Source organism: Pseudochaenichthys georgianus, unplaced genomic scaffold (genome assembly GCF_902827115.2).
Source record: "Pseudochaenichthys georgianus unplaced genomic scaffold, fPseGeo1.2 scaffold_1417_arrow_ctg1, whole genome shotgun sequence".
NCBI classification, from domain to species: domain Eukaryota; kingdom Metazoa; phylum Chordata; class Actinopteri; order Perciformes; family Channichthyidae; genus Pseudochaenichthys; species Pseudochaenichthys georgianus.
The window spans coordinates 1-21,054 of NW_027262278.1; the positions used below are offsets into that span (position 1 = coordinate 1).

A 21,054-nucleotide genomic window follows, 5' to 3' on the forward strand; every position below is an offset into this window, starting at 1 on the left:
CAACAGTAAACATATTTTTAAAGCATTTTTAAAGTGATTTCTGTCTTTATAATATTATATATTTTTGAACAATAATGTGAACAATCAACATATATTTGAAAGCTATTTATATATAATATTCAACAGTAATATTAACAATAAACATATTTAAATTCATATATATGAACAACAATATTTGCTACATCCGTGCTCTCATCCAGCTGCTCACTGAGCAGGTACTCAGTTTCACTCTCAGTAGCGGCAGCTCGATTCTGATTGGCTTGAAGGGCGGTCGTGTGATTTAAAAAAAATAAAATATGAATAAATAAAAAATATTAAAAGACTGGCATCAAAGGACACAGATTGATATGCAGTTATTAATAACATCTAAAAACACAAATGTAACTTTAAAAAAACGAAAAAAATTCCCCTTTCCCTCAAACTTTGCGTGACCCCTGGCGGCCCCCCCGGGGGGTCGGGGCCCCCACTTTGAAAAACACTGCCCGAGTATACCGTTTTTCATCAATATATCACAGGTCTCAGATATACACAGAGCCTGTCTCTGATTGGCTGAAACACCAGACAGATCAATGCAGCATTACCCATAATCCCCTCTGTTTCAGCCCTGTTTCCAAAGTGCTGATTCTCTGTCTGTTACTTTAGATGAAAGTAAGGAGCCCCTCCCCACGCCCCTCTGAGAGAGATTTGGTTACAAAGAACTCAATGGAGCTCTAGAGGAGATTCAGGTGATAAGGGGGGGGTTACCTTGTTGCTGATTGGCTAATGGCTACACAAGACAACACATCGTTATGACATCATAAAGTCATAACGATGTTGCCCATTGTTAGATTATGAAAAGAAGTCCCTAGTGAAAGTCACCTTGCTCCTCCATAATATCCGTCCTGCAGCTTCTTCAGTGTAGCCACGACGGTAGGGTCCAGGTCTGTGTGGTCTTCAGCTGAAACACACACACACACACACACACACACACACACACACACACACACACACACACACACACACACACACACACACACACACACACACACACACACACACACACACACACACACACACACACACACACACACACACACACACACACACACACACACACACACACACACACACACACACACACACACACACACACACACACACACACACACACACACACACGTATAAGTTTAGATTTCAAAGATGTTCCCACACTCAAAAAAGCGACCCCGCGCCAAAGCAACAACACACATGTGCAGTCCTTTTCGACACGCGGTGAATACGCGCTCACTCAGCATGGTCTGCGAGATGGGGAAGGTGACGGTGGGCCGCCCGGTCATCCTCCACCTGGAGGCCAGGTAGGAGATCTCCGTCCTCAGCATCTCCACGATCATCTTGTTGTCCAACGCCAAGTAGAACTGCTGGTGGTCGATGAACTGGAGAGGGTTGGGGCCGGGAGGAGATACTCGAGTTTATATTTTCAATAGTCAACATGTTCAGGGCGAGTGGAGCTTGGGGGAATGTGTTGAACGGGGGAGGGTACTCCGAGGATTTGGGCTTTCATACTTTAGTAAATACTATCTCTGCTTTCTGATCACTTTGAGGCTGTCTCGCTGACCTGAGGCGTGAACGAGAAGATGGTGTTTCTGATGGTGTAGAACTTGGAGGTTCCCAGCACTCCTATCCTCCTGTAGGGCCGGCCCGTCAGACCCAGCCTGGGGTTACGCCCTGGAACACAGCAGGGGGGGGGGGGGGGGTAAAGGCTTGTCTCCTCTACATCAACACGTGTCCCCTCTTCTCCATGTCTCTTCTACATCAACATGTGTCCCCTCTTCTCCATGTCTCTTCTACATCAACATGTGTCCCCTCTTCTCCATGTCTCTTCTACATCAACATGTGTCCCCTCTTCTTCATGTCTCTTCTACATCAACACGTGTCCCCTCTTCTTCATGTCTCTTCTACATCACCATGTGTCCCCTCTTCTTCACGTCTCTTCTACATCAACATGTGTCCCCTCTTCTTCATGTCTCTTCTACATCAACACGTGTCCCCTCTTCTCCATGTCTCTTCTTCTACATCAACATGTGTCCCCTCTTCTTCATGTCTCTTCTACATCAACACGTGTCCCCTCTTCTCCATGTCTCTTCTACATCAACATGTGTCCCCTCTTCTTCCATGTCTCTTCTACATCAACACTGTGTCCCCTCTTCTCCATGTCTCTTCTACATCAACATGTGTCCCCTCTTCTCCACGTCTCTTCTACATCAACATGTGTCCCCTCTTCTTCATGTCTCTTCTCATCAACATGTGTCCCCTCTTCTTCATGTCTCTTCTACATCAACATGTGTCCCCTCTTCTTCATGTCTCTTCTACATCAACACGTGTCCCCTCTTCTCCATGTCTCTTCTACATCAACACGTGTCCCCTCTTCTCCATGTCTCTTCTACATCAACATGTGTCCCCTCTTCTCCATGTCTCTTCTACATCAACATGTGTCCCCTCTTCTTCATGTCTCTTCTACATCAACATGTGTCCCCTCTTCTTCATGTCTCTTCTACATCAACATGTGTCCCCTCTTCTCCATGTCTCTTCTACATCAACATGTGTCCCCTCTTCTTCATGTCTCTTCTACATCAACATGTGTCCCCTCTTCTTCCATGTCTCTTCTACATCAACATGTGTCCCCCCTTCTTCATGTCTCTTCTACATCAACATGTGTCCCCTCTTCTTCATGTCTCTTCTACATCAACATGTGTCCCCTCTTCTTCACGTCTCTTCTACATCAACATGTGTCCCCTCTTCTTCATGTCTCTTCTACATCAACATGTGTCCCCTCTTCTCCATGTCTCTTCTACATCAACATGTGTCCCCTCTTCTTCATGTCTCTTCTACATCAACATGTGTCCCCTCTTCTCATGTCTCTTCTACATCAACATGTGTCCCCTCTTCTCCATGTCTCTTCTACATCAACATGTGTCCCCTCTTCTTCATGTCTCTTCTACATCAACATGTGTCCCCTCTTCTTCATGTCTCTTCTACATCAACATGTGTCCCCTCTTCTCCATGTCTCTTCTACATCAACATGTGTCCCCTCTTCTCCATGTCTCTTCTACATCAACCCTGTGTCCCCTCTTCTTCATGTCTCTTCTACATCAACATGTGTCCCCTCTTCTCCACGTCTCTTCTACATCAACATGTGTCCCTCTTCTCCATGTCTCTTCTACATCAACATGTGTCCCCTCTTCTTCATGTCTCTTCTACATCAACATGTGTCCCCTCTTCTTCATGTCTCTTCTACATCAACATGTGTCCCCTCTTCTTCATGTCTCTTCTACATCAACATGTGTCCCCTCTTCTTCATGTCTCTTCTACATCAACATGTGTCCCCTCTTCTTCATGTCTCTTCTACATCAACATGTGTCCCCTCTTCTCCATGTCTCCTCTACATCAACATGTGTCCCCTCTTCTCCATTGTCTCTTCTACATCAACATGTGTCCCCTCTTCTCCATGTCTCTTCTACATCAACATGTGTCCCCTCTTCTTCATGTCTCTTCTACATCAACATGTGTCCCCTCTTCTTCATGTCTCCTCTACATCAACATGTGTCCCCTCTTCTTCATGTCTCTTCTACATCAACATGTGTCCCCTCTTCTTCATGTCTCTTCTACATCAACATGGGTCCCCTCTTCTTCCGTCTCTTCTACATCAACATGTGTCCCCTCTTCTTCACGGTCTCTTCTACATCAACATGTGTCCCCTCTTCTTCACGTCTCCTCTACATCAACATGTGTCCCCTCTTCTTCATGTCTCTTCTACATGTCTCTTCTACATCAACATGTGTCCCCTCTTCTTCATGTCTCTTCTACATCAACATGTGTCCCCTCTTCTTCACGTCTCTTCTACATCAACATGTGTCCCCTCTTCTTCACGTCTCCTTCTACATCAACATGTGTCCCCTCTTCTTCATGTCTCTTCTACATGTCTCTTCTACATCAACATGTGTCCCCTCTTCTTCATGTCTCTTCTACATCAACATGTGTCCCCTCTTCTTCACGTCTCTTCTACATCAACATGTGTCCCCTCTTCTCACGTCTCTTCTACATCAACATGTGTCCCCTCTTCTCCATGTCTCTTCTACATCAACATGTGTCCCCTCTTCTTCATGTCTCTTCTACATCAACATGTGTCCCCTCTTCTTCATGTCTCTTCTACATCAACATGTGTCCCCCCTTCTTCATGTCTCTTCTACATCAACATGTGTCCCCTCTTCTTCATGTCTCTTCTACATCAACATGTGTCCCCTCTTCTTCACGTCTCTTCTACATCAACATGTGTCCCCTCTTCTTCATGTCTCTTCTACATCAACATGTGTCCCCTCTTCTCCATGTCTCTTCTACATCAACATGTGTCCCCTCTTCTTCATGTCTCTTCTACATCAACATGTGTCCCCTCTTCTTCATGTCTCTTCTACATCAACATGTGTCCCCTCTTCTCCATGTCTCTTCTACATCAACATGTGTCCCCTCTTCTTCATGTCTCTTCTACATCAACATGTGTCCCCTCTTCTTCATGTCTCTTCTACATCAACATGTGTCCCCTCTTCTCCATGTCTCTTCTACATCAACATGTGTCCCCTCTTCTCCATGTCTCTTCTACATCAACCTGTGTCCCCTCTTCTTCATGTCTCTTCTACATCAACATGTGTCCCCTCTTCTCCACGTCTCTTCTACATCAACATGTGTCCCCTCTTCTCCATGTCTCTTCTACATCAACATGTGTCCCCTCTTCTTCATGTCTCTTCTACATCAACATGTGTCCCCTCTTCTTCATGTCTCTTCTACATCAACATGTGTCCCCCTCTTCTTCATGTCTCTTCTACATCAACATGTGTCCCCTCTTCTTCATGTCTCTTCTACATCAACATGTGTCCCCTCTTCTTCATGTCTCTTCTACATCAACATGTGTCCCCTCTTCTCCATGTCTCCTCTACATCAACATGTGTCCCCTCTTCTCCATGTCTCTTCTACATCAACATGTGTCCCCTCTTCTCCATGTCTCTTCTACATCAACATGTGTCCCCTCTTCTTCATGTCTCTTCTACATCAACATGTGTCCCCTCTTCTTCATGTCTCCTCTACATCAACATGTGTCCCCTCTTCTTCATGTCTCTTCTACATCAACATGTGTCCCCTCTTCTTCATGTCTCTTCTACATCAACATGGGTCCCCTCTTCTTCACGTCTCTTCTACATCAACATGTGTCCCCTCTTCTTCACGTCTCTTCTACATCAACATGTGTCCCCTCTTCTTCACGTCTCCTCTACATCAACATGTGTCCCCTCTTCTTCATGTCTCTTCTACATGTCTCTTCTACATCAACATGTGTCCCCTCTTCTTCATGTCTCTTCTACATCAACATGTGTCCCCTCTTCTTCACGTCTCTTCTACATCAACATGTGTCCCCTCTTCTTCACGTCTCCTCTACATCAACATGTGTCCCCTCTTCTTCATGTCTCTTCTACATGTCTCTTCTACATCAACATGTGTCCCCTCTTCTTCATGTCTCTTCTACATCAACATGTGTCCCCTCTTCTTCACGTCTCTTCTACATCAACATGTGTCCCCTCTTCTTCACGTCTCTTCTACATCAACATGTGTCCCCTCTTCTTCATGTCTCTTCTACATCAACATGTGTCCCCTCTTCTCCATGTCTCTTCTACATCAACATGTGTCCCCTCTTCTTCATGTCTCTTCTACATCAACATGTGTCCCCTCTTCTTCATGTCTCTTCTACATCAACATGTGTCCCCTCTTCTTCATGTCTCTTCTACATCAACATGTGTCCCCTCTTCTTCATGTCTCTTCTACATCAACATGTGTCCCCTCTTCTCCATGTCTCCTCTACATCAACATGTGTCCCCTCTTCTCCATGTCTCTTCTACATCAACATGTGTCCCCTCTTCTTCATGTCTCTTCTACATCAACATGTGTCCCCTCTTCTTCACGTCTCTTCTACATCAACATGTGTCCCCTCTTCTTCATGTCTCTTCTACATCAACATGTGTCCCCTCTTCTTCACGTCTCTTCTACATCAACATGTGTCCCCTCTTCTTAATGTCTCTTCTACATCAACATGTGTCCCCTCTTCTTCACGTCTCTTCTACATCAACATGTGTCCCCTCTTCTCCATATCTCTTCTACATCAACATGTGTCCCCTCTTCTTCATGTCTCTTCTACATCAACATGTGTCCCCTCTTCTTCACGTCTCTTCTACATCAACATGTGTCCCCTCTTCTTCATGTCTCTTCTACATCAACATGTGTCCCCTCTTCTCCATTGATTATTGAGGATTAAAATGTCCTCTGAGGTTGTACCGAGTCGGGCGTAGATGTGGCTCAGGACTCTGGAGGGCTGCACGTGGATGGGATAGATGTCAGCGACCGTCTCCACCTCGATGCCGTTCTTCATCAGCAGCTCTTTGATCTCCTCCGTCTCCGCCAGGATCGACACTACGACAAGAGAGAGGAGGTTTAAACACTATCAGCACGAGGTTTCTCCAACGCTTTCTGGTGTCCTAAACGTGTCCCGTCATCTCACCCTGGACCACCACGTCAGGTTTGGGGATGGTGGAGAAACGTCGGTTAAGAGGGTCGATCTCTCCGGGGGCGAGGAATCCCTGAACAATTGGGAAAGAGGTAAAAGTCAGAAGCTGCGTCTCACTTCGGTTACATGGATTCCTTGCGTCCCTCACTTGCGTCGTTTCCCTGCGACTAGTCCCTCCCTCCAGGGAAGGAGAGACGCAAGGAAACCACGAGAAGCAGGGAAATGACCTTTAAGAGCAATGGGACGTCGTGTCCTCCGGAGCGTCAGGAGAAGCCACGTCCGTTTGTGATGACGCAGCTGATCGTCCGACAGCAGCCAGATCAGTGCATGCGCTGCATCGTCCAATCAGTGAGCGATACACAGTGAGGGGGCGGGGCGAGTATCTGAGGATTTCACCGGAGGATGGTCTGTTAGTTCCTCGATTATCGCTCCTCGACCCTCCGGCACAAATAAGGCCACTGGGACGCTACTCAAGACGGCGCAGACTAATCAACGTCCGGTGCCCGAGGAGCGAGGGCTGTCCCGAATACCATTTTTCGGGCTCCGGATATTCGGTAGTAATCAGCAGCGAACCGCTTCCACGCGTGTATTTCGGCATTCATTTCGTTATTCTACAGTATTGTTGTTTTATAGTTATTGGTTAATGAAACCCAATCTGTGTTCTTTGAAATTGAAAAAGGTATCGCATTGTGTTTGTTACTTTCGTTGCAGTTGTGTCTTAAGTGTAATTTGGCTTGGCTTCCTATTTTGTATGGACATGCTTTTATTTTGAAGGAGAGGTAGCGCTGTTGACAGGAAGTTGTTGTTGCTATGGAAACAACATGTGATGGAGATTAATGGAGAAAAGTCATATCTACATATAAAGATGGAGAAAGTAAACGATAACGTTTATGGTTACGTGTTAGCACCCCCCGAAGAGGCGCACGCTCTTACGTTGATATTGGAGATTTCAATACATTAAAAAAATATTCGAATAACGAAATTGAAACCCGAATAGTACTCCAACGAACGAATATTCGGGTACAGCCCTACGAGGAGCGAGGAAATGAAAAATAACCGGAGTGAGACGCACCCAGAGTCACAAAATCCACTATAATTTGATTTGTTGGATAATGAAGTCACACAACCTAATCAATATCCTATGTTTTGCTTTAAATTGAAAAAATACTGTTTGCTGTATTGCTTGTGTTCTGAAACAAAGAAACAGATAGCCGGGATAAAAAATATAATAATAAAAAATCTGAATAATCCTGGAAATAAAAGGATTAAACATTTAAAATTATAATTATTTTAGTTTCTGAGGAATTTCCAAGTGAAACTTCAACTGTTCTTATTATTTAGAGTAAGAATGATTTGACCTCTGACAGGAGGTTTCCCAGGATGTACAGAGACTGTCCCCACTTCAGAGGACATTTCCCCATCGGGACTCTCTCCACAGAGTGGGGGTTCACATACTCCTCCTCCACCTGTTTCACAAACAAACAAACAAACAACAACAACAATTGCAATAATGTGGCACATGTTGCGTAAATCCTAGAAAATACAAAAAAACGAAAACCAAACGTTCAAACTGATTTCCTTTGATTTGATTTTGAATGTGTAAAACAATAATACAAAATGTAACATGAGAATTAGTATACAGTACAAAATTAAGCAATGTCTAAATTGATATACAAAACTATTACTGATTCTAAATTATATATAAACAAATAATCTACTTAATTACACATCCGAAAATGCAGAAACACCAGAAAAGAACAATATCAGTCAAAACAGCCCATTTGAAATATAAGGATCTCAATCAGACTGTTTTATTGCCAACATGAAAACATGTCAGCACACGTTTTCTACAGCTTCCCTCAAACGCCTCACCTTATCAGCAGGTACGCTGTAGAGCTCGGGCACGAGCCGGATCCCGTCCTTCTGTTTGATCAGGATCCCCTCCAGAGCCTCCTGGTACTCCTGCACCTGAGGAAAGAAACACAGACACACAGGGGGGAAGCCGTGGAGTCAAATACTTCGTTACTGTACTTAAGTACATGTTTCTGGTATCAGTACTTTACTCCACTACTTATTTTTCTGACGACTTTTTACTTTGACTTCTTACATGTTGAACACAAATACCTGTACTTTCTACTTCTTACATGTTAAACACAAATACCTGTACTTTCTACTTCTTACATGTTGAACACAAATACCTGTACTTTCTACTTCTTACATGTTGAACTCAAATACCTGTACTTTCTACTTCTCTCATGTTGAACACAAATACCTGTACTTTCTACTTCTTACATGTTGAACTCAAATACCTGTACTTTCTACTTCTTACATGTTGAACCCAAATACCTGTACTTTCTACTTCTCACATGTTGAAACCAGATACCTGTACTTTCTACTTCTTACATGTTGAACTCAAATACCTGTACTTTCTACTTCTTACATGTTGAACTCAAATACCTGTACTTTCTACTTCTCACATGTTGAACTCAAATACCTGTACTTTCTACTTCTTACATGTTGAACTCAAATACCTGAACTTTCTACTTCTTACATGTTGAACCCAAATACCTGTACTTTCTACTTCTTACATGTTGAACACAAATACCTGTACTTTCTACTTCTTACATGTTGAACCCAAATACCTGTACTTTCTACTTCTTACATGTTGAACTCAAATACCTGTACTTTCTACTTCTTACATGTTGAACACAAATACCTGTACTTTGTACTTCTTACATGTTGAACACAAATACCTGTACTTTCTACTTCTTACATGTTGAACACAAATACCTGTACTTTCTACTTCTCACATGTTGAACTCAAATACCTGTACTTTCTACTTCTTACATGTTGAACCCAAATACCTGTACTTTCTACTTCTTACATGTTGAACACAAATACCTGTACTTTCTACTTCTTACATGTTGAACTCAAATACCTGTACTTTCTACTTCTCATGTTGAACCCAAATACCTGTACTTTCTACTTCTCACATGTTGAACTCAAATACCTGTACTTTCTACTTCTTACATGTTGAACTCAAATACCTGTACTTTCTACTTCTTACATGTTGAAACCAGATACCTGTACTTTCTACTTCTTACATGTTGAACTCAAATACCTGTACTTTCTACTTCTTACATGTTGAACTCAAATACCTGTACTTTCTACTTCTTACATGTTGAACTCAAATACCTGTACTTTCTACTTCTTACATGTTGAACCCAAATACCTGTACTTTCTACTTCTCACATGTTGAACCCAAATACCTGTACTTTCTACTTCTTCCATGTTGAACCCAAATACCTGTACTTTCTACTTCTTCCATGTTGAACCCAAATACCTGTACTTTCTACTTCTTACATGTTGAACTCAAATACCTGTACTTTCTACTTCTCACATGTTGAACTCAAATACCTGTACTTTCTACTTCTTACATGTTGAACCCAAATACCTGTACTTTCTACTTCTCACATGTTGAAACCAGATACCTGTACTTTCTACTTCTTACATGTTGAAACCAGATACCTGTACTTTCTACTTCTTACATGTTGAACTCAAATACCTGTACTTTCTACTTCTTACATGTTGAACTCAAATACCTGTACTTTCTACTTCTCACATGTTGAACTCAAATACCTGTACTTTCTACTTCTTACATGTTGAACTCAAATACCTGTACTTTCTACTTCTCACATGTTGAACCCAAATACCTGTACTTTCTACTTCTTACATGTTGAACACAAATACCTGTACTTTCTACTTCTTACATGTTGAACCCAAATACCTGTACTTTCTACTTCTTACATGTTGAACACAAATACCTGTACTTTCTACTTCTTACATGTTGAACACAAATACCTGTACTTTCTACTTCTCACATGTTGAACTCAAATACCTGTACTTTCTACTTCTTACATGTTGAACCCAAATACCTGTACTTTCTACTTCTTACATGTTGAACACAAATACCTGTACTTTCTACTTCTTACATGTTGAACTCAAATACCTGTACTTTCTACTTCTCATGTTGAACCCAAATACCTGTACTTTCTACTTCTTACATGTTGAACACAAATACCTGTACTTTCTACTTCTTACATGTTGAACTCAAATACCTGTACTTTCTACTTCTCACATGTTGAACTCAAATACCTGTACTTTCTACTTCTAACATGTTGAACCCAAATACCTGTACTTTCTACTTCTTACATGTTGAACCCAAATACCTGTACTTTCTACTTCTAACATGTTGAACTCAAATACCTGTACTTTCTACTTCTAACATGTTGAACCCAAATACCTGTACTTTCTACTTCTCACATGTTGAACTCAAATACCTGTACTTTCTACTTCTCACATGTTGAACTCAAATACCTGTACTTTCTACTTCTCACATGTTGAACTCAAATACCTGTACTTTCTACATTTCAAAGTCTTTACTTTGTCTTGAGTAAAGAAGTTTAGCCAGTACTTCTACTTTCACCAGAGTATTTTTAAACATCTGTACTTCTACTTGAGTAAAGTGTACTTTTGCCATCTCTGCACATATATGATATTAAACATCCAGGTGTGTATCCATACTGTCCATAGTGATGAAGAGTACCTGCTCGGGGCTGTTGATGAAGATGCCGTCCAGGATGAGGTAGGTCCAGAACAACGGCCACTCACACTCGATGTTCTCAAACAGCTTCAGCTCTGCAGACTCGTAATACAGGCGGTTTGGATCCTGCAGAGGAAATGACATTCATGTGTGTGAGGGAGGGTAGAATATAATCATTCAAAAGTGATATTGTATTGATCTCTGTGAGAAGGTCAGAAATCCATGGATCTGAATCCGATTCTTTAAGATTAGATTCGTGCTTCATTTGAAACTGAACTAGTGCACTGCAGCACAAATCCTAATTCACACAAGTTATGTTGACTAAGAAAAGACAAAAAAAAGATATTCTTTATGACGCTGGAGTTTGGACCCTTGTGTGTTAAAAAAAAAACCTCGAGGTAACTTTTTAACTTTTGAAAATCCATAAAAGTGCACGTTTTTGGGCTAAAACCTTTTTACAATTGCTTTTATAGGCTTTGTATGCCTCATTTTCTAATTTCAAATATTACTTTAGACGTCTCGCTAGGGCTGCTCGATTATGGCAAAAATCATAATCTCGATTATTTGGGTCAATAATTGTAATTGCGATTATTAAATGCGATTATTCATAAACATCCATTTATTGGAGAAACATTTTTTTGAAAAGTATGTTTTTAACAGTTGATTACCCTGAACTTTAAGTATAACTCAACTGAAAAACCACAAAAAAAAATATTATTAAAAAAAAAAAAAACGTCATAATAATAATAGAAAAATAATCGTTTTATTTCGATTACGTTTTTTTCGTAATCGTTGCAAGCCATAATCGTAATCGCGATTAAAATACGATTAATTGAGCAGCCCTACGTCTCGCTGCTGAATAACTGGGACAATGAAAACAAGCCGTACCAAAAACACAACATTCTCACAGGACTACAACACGAACATCAGAGCATTAAGGAACAGATGCAGCAAGAAGTCCTCCGGCAACTAAAGAATAAACCTTTTCCTGTTCCTTTCGCTGCAGTGCATTGAAGCAAACACAACCTCACAGTTCCCTTTGTGTGAGAGCTAAGCAACACTGACATGCAGCTCGAACAGCCACTCGAGAGGAGGAGACGGACGGGAAACAGAGTTTAAACCTCCGAACATGAATGGACTGCAGACAGGATAACACTGGGGCTCCTCACCTGCTCGAGAGAGAGGTCGATTCACATGTTCTGCTTTAGGTGGTGAAAACGCAACTCAGAAAAGCCACGGAATAACTTTCTCTCTGAACAAAGTGAAATAAATGAGTAATAATATGGTTGTTTACCTCTTTCGGGGTCTTGTGTCCGTCTCTGAGGAACCTGCAGCAGCCGTACCGACCCTAAATTCAGAGAGTAAAAAATGGTATAAAGTGTGGCAGCATCTGTTAAAATGTACTTTTGGACTTCAATCAGTCATCAAATAAAAGTCAAATACTAACCCACTGAGGTTTATTGCATATGGTTTCCATACTGTCTTCATGTGACGTGTTTATCATGATTTGTTCCCTGTATTGTACTCATGGGTAGTGTCAGATGTATTCCCTTTTGAAAGCCAATTTCGACAGTAAAAATACACTTTCTCAAACCCATTCTAACTTTACTTTTTGATCCTTTTACTGGTTTGTTTTGGCCAAGAATACAAACTTTAAAGAACATTGTTTTACAGCTACAACAATGGATATAAATGCAAGACTTAACGGTTTCATCCCAGAGAACGTCTCTTGTATTTTATAAAACCAAGAAGTTGTCAACGTTGTGCTTTATTGGCCTGACACGTGATACATGTTATAGACTAAACAGAGACTAAGGCCCAATCCCAAACTACGCCCTACACCCTACACACTCTTTCTCCGTGACAGAGTGAACTGTTACCATCGCACTTTATCAGTGGATGTTTGCTGGAACTGTTTGTAAACAGCTTGTTTCCTGACGGACACACACAGCGTTGAGACCGGTCAGGTAGAGACCGGTCTCCAGTCAGCACCGACTCGCTGTTTGAGGGCTTGATAGCCCACTCCCCCTCCACACCGCTCCACACTCGTTGGTTTGGAACAGCCCTCAATATGGCGGACCCTCCGCGTGAACACGCACACGGAGGGGTAGTGTGTAGGGCAGGGGGGTCAAACTCAAATACACAGTGGGCCAAAATAAAAAAAATGGGTGCTAGTCGAGGGCCGGACTGGTTCAATGTTTATTGCAGAACTTGAAATGAACTTATTGCACATATTAAACCTGGAACTAACAACGCTTAAATTATTGCCTATAAAAACAACATTAAATAATCAGTTGCATTCATTTCTTATGGCTCTATCTGCAGAGTCATTTCTTATGAGTACATTTCCCCACAGGCCAACAACAGCTTCACAAAACTATTTCCCTCAAAGAACAAACCAAACATGCCCTTCTGTTGTGAGAGAGAAAGTGCAGAAGGAAACATGTAACTCAGTGTGCTGCTCTGTGATGCTAGCTCAGATACTTGGCGTCTCATCTCGGGTGCAAGGTCATCAATGTTTGGGCTCAGGCTCTGAGCGGAGGAGACCCTCAGGATTGAGTGAAGGTGTGCGTGCAATATACCGGCGGGCCAAATCTAATAGGAATTAGAAATTATCCTGCCGGCCGAAATTAAATCCACCACGGGCCTGATTTGGCTCCCGGGCCTTGAGTTTGACACACGTGGTGTAGGGGTAGGGAGTAGGGTGTGGTTTGGGATTGGGCCTAAATCAGTAATTGCGAAATGTTATCAAGAGATTAGTCCTGAATTGTTGACTACAAAACGATCTTTTGCCAAGAGTTGATCTCCTCTTTTCAAATATTGTGTTGATATTGACAGTAAAAGTGCATATTAATGCATTCCTCTGTACCTGCAGTTTGGAGATGATCTCCTCCTTGGTCCTGTTGACGATGGAGATGTCCTCCACAGCGAAGGCGGGGTACGAGATGATGGCGAGGACTCCTGCGTCCACCTCTTTAGAGATGGAGGCTCGGGGTAACATCGACGTCAGGATGGACTGGAGAAGAGAGAGAGCGAGGGATAAATATAAATCATGGCATCTGTTGGGGAAAATACTGAAAGTCCTCTTCCAGTATGAGAGTAACAAGATAACAAAGGTATCCCAACTGTAGCTGTGAACATGACAGGATGTGTGATGACCCAGAAGAGCAGGACTGTTTGAGGCATATGATAGCTATGTGATTAACATGATGACTCAGCCTCTATGGAGATAGACATATGACAAGCATGCTCATTTCTGACGTGGAGCTAATCTGAAGTAAACATTGAAGACTGCTTTCTGTTCCTCCATCTTGTGACTGTGTGACTCCCTCTCTTGGATATGAGCATGTGAAGGACACTGCTCAGGAACTAGTTGATGCTCTGTATGTGATGGCTCAAGCCGGTGACGAGGGATTATTAACATTTTTAAGTATTCATATTTTTTGAGAAAAGGCAGATTTTTGAGAAAAAGGCAGAATTTTTTGATTTTGAGAAAAAGTCAGATTTATGTGTGTGTGTGTGTGTGTGTGTGTGTGTGTGTGTGTGTGTGTGTGTGTGTGTGTGTGTGTGTGTGTGTGTGTGTGTGTGTGTGTGTGTGTGTGTGTGTGTGTGTGTGTGTGTACCTGGCAGTGCTGGATGTCGTCAGCCAGAGCGTGGACCACAGACCCCGGTCCTCCTTTCGCTCCGAAAAGGTTGAGGTCGTCCAGAGCCTCCAGAGCCGCCTGCAGGACAAACACAGACGTCATGTGACCTTTTGATAACTACAGACGTCACGTGACCTTTTGATAACTACAGACGTCACGTGACCTTTTGATAACTACAGACGTCACGTGACCTTTTGATAACTACAGACGTCACGTGACCTTTTGATAACTACAGACGTCACGTGACCTTTTGATAACTACAGACATCACGTGACCTTTTGATAACTACAGACGTCACGTGACCTTTTGATAACTACAGACGTCACGTGACCTTTTGATAACTACAGACGTCACGTGACCTTTTGATAACTACAGACATCACGTGACCTTTTGATAACTACAGACGTCACGTGACCTTTTGATAACTACAGACATCACGTGACCTTTTGATAACTAGACGTCACGTGACCTTTTGATAACTACAGACGTCACGTGACCTTTTGATAACTAGACGTCACGTGACCTTTTGATAACTAGACGTCACGTGACCTTTTGATAACTACAGACGTCACGTGACCTTTTGATAACTAGACGTCACGTGACCTTTTGATAACTACAGACGTCACGTGACCTTTTGATAACTACAGACGTCACGTGACCTTTTGATAACTACATACGTCACGTGACCTTTTGATAACTACAGACGTCACGTGACCTTTTGATAACTAGACGTCACGTGACCTTTTGATAACTACATACGTCACGTGACCTTTTGATAACTACAGACGTCACGTGACCTTTTGATAACTACAGACGTCAGGTGACCTTTTGATAACTACAGGCGTCACGTGACCTTTTGATAACTACAGACGTCACGTGACCTTTTGATAACTAGACGTCACGTGACCTTTTGATAACTACAGACATCACGTGACCTTTTGATAACTACAGGCGTCACGTGACCTTTTGATAACTACAGACGTCACGTGACCTTTTGATAACTAGACGTCACGTGACCTTTTGATAACTACAGACGTCACGTGACCTTTTGATAACTACAGACGTCACGTGACCTTTTGATAACTAGACGTCACGTGACCTTTTGATAACTACAGACATCACGTGACCTTTTGATAACTAGACGTCACGTGACCTTTTGATAACTACAGACGTCACGTGACCTTTTGATAACTAGACGTCACGTGACCTTTTGATAACTACAGACGTCACGTGACCTTTTGATAACTACAGACGTCACGTGACCTTTTGATAACTACAGACGTCACGTGACCTTTTGATAACTACAGACATCACGTGACCTTTTGATAACTACAGACGTCACGTGACCTTTTGATAACTACAGACGTCACGTGACCTTTTGATAACTACAGACGTCACGTGACCTTTTGATAACTACAGACGTCACGTGACCTTTTGATAACTAGACGTCACGTGACCTTTTGATAACTACAGGCGTCACGTGACCTTTTGATAACTGCAGACGTCACGTGACCTTTTGATAACTACAGACGTCACGTGACCTTTTGATAACTACAGACATCACGTGACCTTTTGATAACTACAGACGTCACGTGACCTTTTGATAACTACAGACGTCACGTGACCTTTTGATAACTAGACGTCACGTGACCTTTTGATAACTACAGACGTCACGTGACCTTTTGATAACTACAGACGTCACGTGACCTTTTGATAACTACAGACATCACGTGACCTTTTGATAACTAGACGTCACGTGACCTTTTGATAACTACATACGTCACGTGACCTTTTGATAACTACAGACGTCACGTGACCTTTTGATAACTACAGACGTCAGGTGACCTTTTGATAACTACAGACGTCACGTGACCTTTTGATAACTACAGACATCACGTGACCTTTTGATAACTACAGACGTCACGTGACCTTTTGATAACTACAGATATCACGTGACCTTTTGATAACTAGACGTCACGTGACCTTTTGATAACTACAGACGTCACGTGACCTTTTGATAACTAGACGTCACGTGACCTTTTGATAACTACAGACGTCACGTGACCTTTTGATAACTACAGACGTCACGTGACCTTTTGATAACTACAGACGTCACGTGACCTTTTGATAACTACAGACGTCACGTGACCTTTTGATAACTACAGACGTCACGTGACCTTTTGATAACTACAGACGTCACGTGACCTTTTGATAACTGCAGACGTCACGTGACCTTTTGATAACTGCAGACGTCACGTGACCTTTTGATAACTACAGACGTCACGTGACCTTTTGATAACTACAGACGTCACGTGACCTTTTGATAACTGCAGACGTCACGTGACCTTTTGATAACTACAGACGTCACGTGACCTTTTGATAACTACAGACGTCACGTGGCCTTTTGATAACTGCAGACGTCACGTGACCTTTTGATAACTACAGACATCACGTGACCTTTTGATAACTACAGACATCATGTGACCTTTTAATAACTATTACACTATGATGTAATAAAACAGGTGCCAGCATTAGGGATGGTCTCATTAATGCACTTATCTTTAGAATGCATTAATATAATATATATCATTCTGAAATCAGGCTGTTTTGCTTTCATAAATGCCCATTATTAGCATTAGTACTAATACACAACATAATATATCGTAATAAACAAATGTTTACATATCTATATTTTACTTTGTCCTTTTATTGCAGATTTTTCTCTTGATGTACGTATGTTTTATTCGATATTATTCTAAATTGGGAATAACTAGATGTTATTAATGGAGCTAGGAAGTCCTGCAGGCGTGCCCCTTTCCAAAGTCTTAAAATAAACCGTGTGTGTGTGTGTGTGTGTGTGTGTGTGTGTGTGTGTGTGTGTGTGTGTGTGTGTGTGTGTGTGTGTGTGTGTGTGTGTGTGTGTGTGTGTGTGTGTGTGTGTGTGTACTGGGTACTGCGAGTCCTGTGTTATTTCTGAGTGTGATCCATTCCTGAAGGTTCACAGTGAACCTGATACCCCGTGTACACAGAGAGCCAAGGACAGGCTGGGTCGCACACACAGAGTTTCCTGTTATCTGAAAACTTCCTCACAAGAATCAAGACTCTTTCTCCTAATATTATTTGTTTTGATAAATAATGGAGAAGAAAATTAAACCTTTATTGCTAAAAATGACTAATGTTCTGTTCTTTAAAACTGTTTTTAACTGAGGGATTTTCATCTTACAGCAGCATTTTATGTATCTACACTGATATCACAAAGTATTTGTGCTGCTGTTTTCACTTTCAGCACCAAAACAGTGTCCTACCATCTGATCCTAAGTCAGTTTGGAGAGTCCGGGCCATTAAAGGTCAGCCTAAAGGCCGCAGCAGTGACTAGATACCTTTCAACCAGCCAGAGAGTTTTACTGGAGCACCTGTTCTCACTGCCGCCATCTTTCTTTACGCCATCTACCTGCTCTGTGTGTGTGTGTGTGTGTGTGTGTGTGTGTGTGTGTGTGTGTGTGTGTGTGTGTGTGTGTGTGTGTGTGTGTGTGTGTGTGTGTGTGTGTGTGTGTGTGTGTGTGTGTGTGTGTGTGTGTGTGTGTGTGTGTGTGTGTGTGTGTGTGTGTGTGTGTGTGTGTGTGTGTGTGTGTGTGTGTGTGTGTGTGTGTGTGTGTGTGTGTGTTTTAACCTTAGCCATGCCTATAGAGCTGGCGTTAATCTCGGTGATGCCCTGGTTGGTTTTGTCTCCTCTCTCCCACATCCCATAATCCTGTGAGGAACATAAAGGAAAAAGATAGAAGTTAATTGTCACATTACAGGATCAAGAAAATAAATCAAACATTATTGAAAATGTTCGGGAATTAAAAAAGGGTCAATTCAGTATTTTTCAACCTGGATCCTACAGTTTCAAGTTGTGGTCAAAGAGAGGTTCTGTTCCAGAATCTTGTTCGACATGTACATTAACAATCTGAATCTGTCTGTGGCAAAAACAAGCACTTTAACTTTGTCATTGAAGGTGTGGAATTTGCTCGATATGTGAAAATAGGGTCCAGGCTGAAAGACTCTGAAGTTCCCTTTTAGGATTCAGTTCTAATGGCGCATTTCCACAACAGCGCGGTTTAAGCGTGCCGTGCCCGGCCAGTTTTTGGTTGCGTTTCCACTTGGCGTAGTACCGGCTAGCGGGTACTTTTTCACAGTTTTCTGGCTCTCCAAAATTGAGGTTCTTTCCGGGCCAACAACCGGGCTGAGTATGCTAAACTAGTGAGAGAATCGCTGGCTACAACAAGATGAACATATTTGACCGTGATTTAATTGTAATACACGTTTCAAAATGATGCCGAAGTAACAACACACTGATACCGGTTAGTGAAAACCATGAATTAATGCTTTGACAAGTCTGCAGACAGACCCTTTAAAATGCGTGTTTTCTGAATGGAGATCGGCTAAGCTAACGCAATATATGCTCCGACCGTCCACACTCACAACAACGGCCTACAGACATAAATAAACCAGCGACTGTATTCTCCATGACACAGGCAGTCTGTGGTTTGGACTTGTTTAACTTTTGTCTCGTTTCTGAACAGATATGAGGAGCTGTGAGCTCTGAGTGCTAACAGCTAACGGCTGGTTTTGTGGTTCGCATTGAAGATGACGTCACGGCTCTCCCTACACTGCGTTACTATAGCTACTACCCCAGTTCCTAAACTGTAATGAAAACGCAGCATAAAGTGAACCTGGCCTACCAAGACCTAGCCATACCGTACTAAGCCGAGCGAGGCCTGCAGTGGAAAAGCACCGTAAGTGGATTTGCTTCTAGGGCTTTGACAATGGAAGGACACTTACAGCCACTTTGTAAGCCGTCTCGATGTAGAACATGAGATTCTGAACTACGTCCACTTCATCTTGAGTATAGACGATATGGAGACCTGGTGCGCACACACAAACACAGAAAAGGTTTTATTAGATTATACGTAAATAGTTAATGCAGGCATTAAAGTATTTGTCTGTGCTGGAATGAAGAAGTGCCATGAAACACAATGCACTGATACGCTGTTACGGCTGCTGCCTTCCTGGTCCTCTTAACTGTGCTAATCTATGTTGTATGTAAATGAGCTGTGCGGTTGCCCTGACGTGATTGGCTGCCATCTCCTGGTCCGCCTCCTGAAGATTGCGATTGGAGCACGCCGGGCCCGACGCACTCCAATCGCAGCGCACACCTGCTGGAGATGACTACAAAGCCTGGGGACAATTATCACTCTGGAGGCTCTGCGATGTGTGACAGACGCCTCTCGCTACTTGGTCACTTAGACAGATCTGTTCAATCGTGGTTAAACTTGTGCGCCCATCTCCGTGTGATATTGTGTGTTAGTCGTGTCTAGAGTAGCTTAGTTAGAGGTTAGAGTAGTTTAGATAGTGTTTAGAGTAGCTTAGGATTTTGTGACTGTTGCCTTTAGTTTAGCTGTGTGTAGATTCTTTGTGTTGGTTGTACCACTTTTAAAGTGAGGTTTTGTTTGGTTTCTTATCTAGTGTAATAGTGTTTATTTCCTTGTATGCAAGTAGACTCCTTTTGTTAGAGTCCTCCCTTTGTTTGGTTATTTGTTAACCTGTGCCCTTTTGTTTGTTCCAGGCTGCCACTTTGTTTACCTCTGCTATTTAAAATAAACCCTTTATATTATTCGAATTCCAACTGGTGTGTGTTGCATTTCCTCATCCCTAGTGGGGACGTAACATACGCCTACTATGATCAATCTGTGTCTAAATCTGAAAATAGAAGACAAAAATAACACTTACTTTTATATAACTGAATGTAAAACCTTAAGTTTCATAACGCCACATTTCAGTGCCATGTTTCCTTCACATTAACTCAAATATCCTTGATCTGGTTTTTTTTAGTTGAACTAAATCAGAGGCTCTCGGATACATTTTAAATATAATACGCCAGAAATTAACTCTGGATTAACTTCTGGAACATAACTTGAATTTAAACGATTTAACCTGCAAAGATATCCTGTATCCTATATTTACCGGAAGCAGTCATCTGAGCGAGGAAGAGCAGGAAGAGGGAGGTGGCGTCGACCTGCAGGTGACCCCACTCATCGTCTGCCACTATCGGAGCACAGGTGTTGGTGTTGTACTTAGCGTGGAGCGAGTCTGAGGTGCTTCTGCTGTATTTAAACTTCTCCACTTTATCCATCTACAAAGGAAGAGGAAGGAAGCGGTATAAAAACTCAACAATGTATGTATCG

General features: G+C 42.3%; 1 protein-coding gene across 1 annotated transcript in view; it reads right to left on the bottom strand.

Annotated features, from left to right (window-relative positions):
* Positions 1-216: 216 nt before the first annotated feature.
* LOC117441036 (phosphorylase b kinase regulatory subunit alpha, skeletal muscle isoform-like) overlaps positions 217-21,054 on the bottom strand; it is a 29,047-nt gene continuing 8,209 nt past the window's right edge. The window contains exons 4-18 of the mRNA XM_034077231.2: positions 20,834-21,002; positions 19,652-19,734; positions 18,498-18,578; positions 14,807-14,905; positions 14,053-14,199; positions 12,478-12,531; positions 11,187-11,309; positions 8,453-8,548; positions 7,939-8,046; positions 6,575-6,653; positions 6,352-6,486; positions 1,595-1,704; positions 1,268-1,412; positions 859-937; positions 217-259 (exon numbers count right to left, since the gene is read on the bottom strand). Of these exons, the coding sequence (XP_033933122.2) occupies positions 232-259; positions 859-937; positions 1,268-1,412; positions 1,595-1,704; positions 6,352-6,486; positions 6,575-6,653; positions 7,939-8,046; positions 8,453-8,548; positions 11,187-11,309; positions 12,478-12,531; positions 14,053-14,199; positions 14,807-14,905; positions 18,498-18,578; positions 19,652-19,734; positions 20,834-21,002 (1,536 nt within the window). The 3' untranslated portion in view covers positions 217-231. The remainder of the gene's footprint in view (positions 260-858; positions 938-1,267; positions 1,413-1,594; positions 1,705-6,351; positions 6,487-6,574; positions 6,654-7,938; positions 8,047-8,452; positions 8,549-11,186; positions 11,310-12,477; positions 12,532-14,052; positions 14,200-14,806; positions 14,906-18,497; positions 18,579-19,651; positions 19,735-20,833; positions 21,003-21,054) is intronic.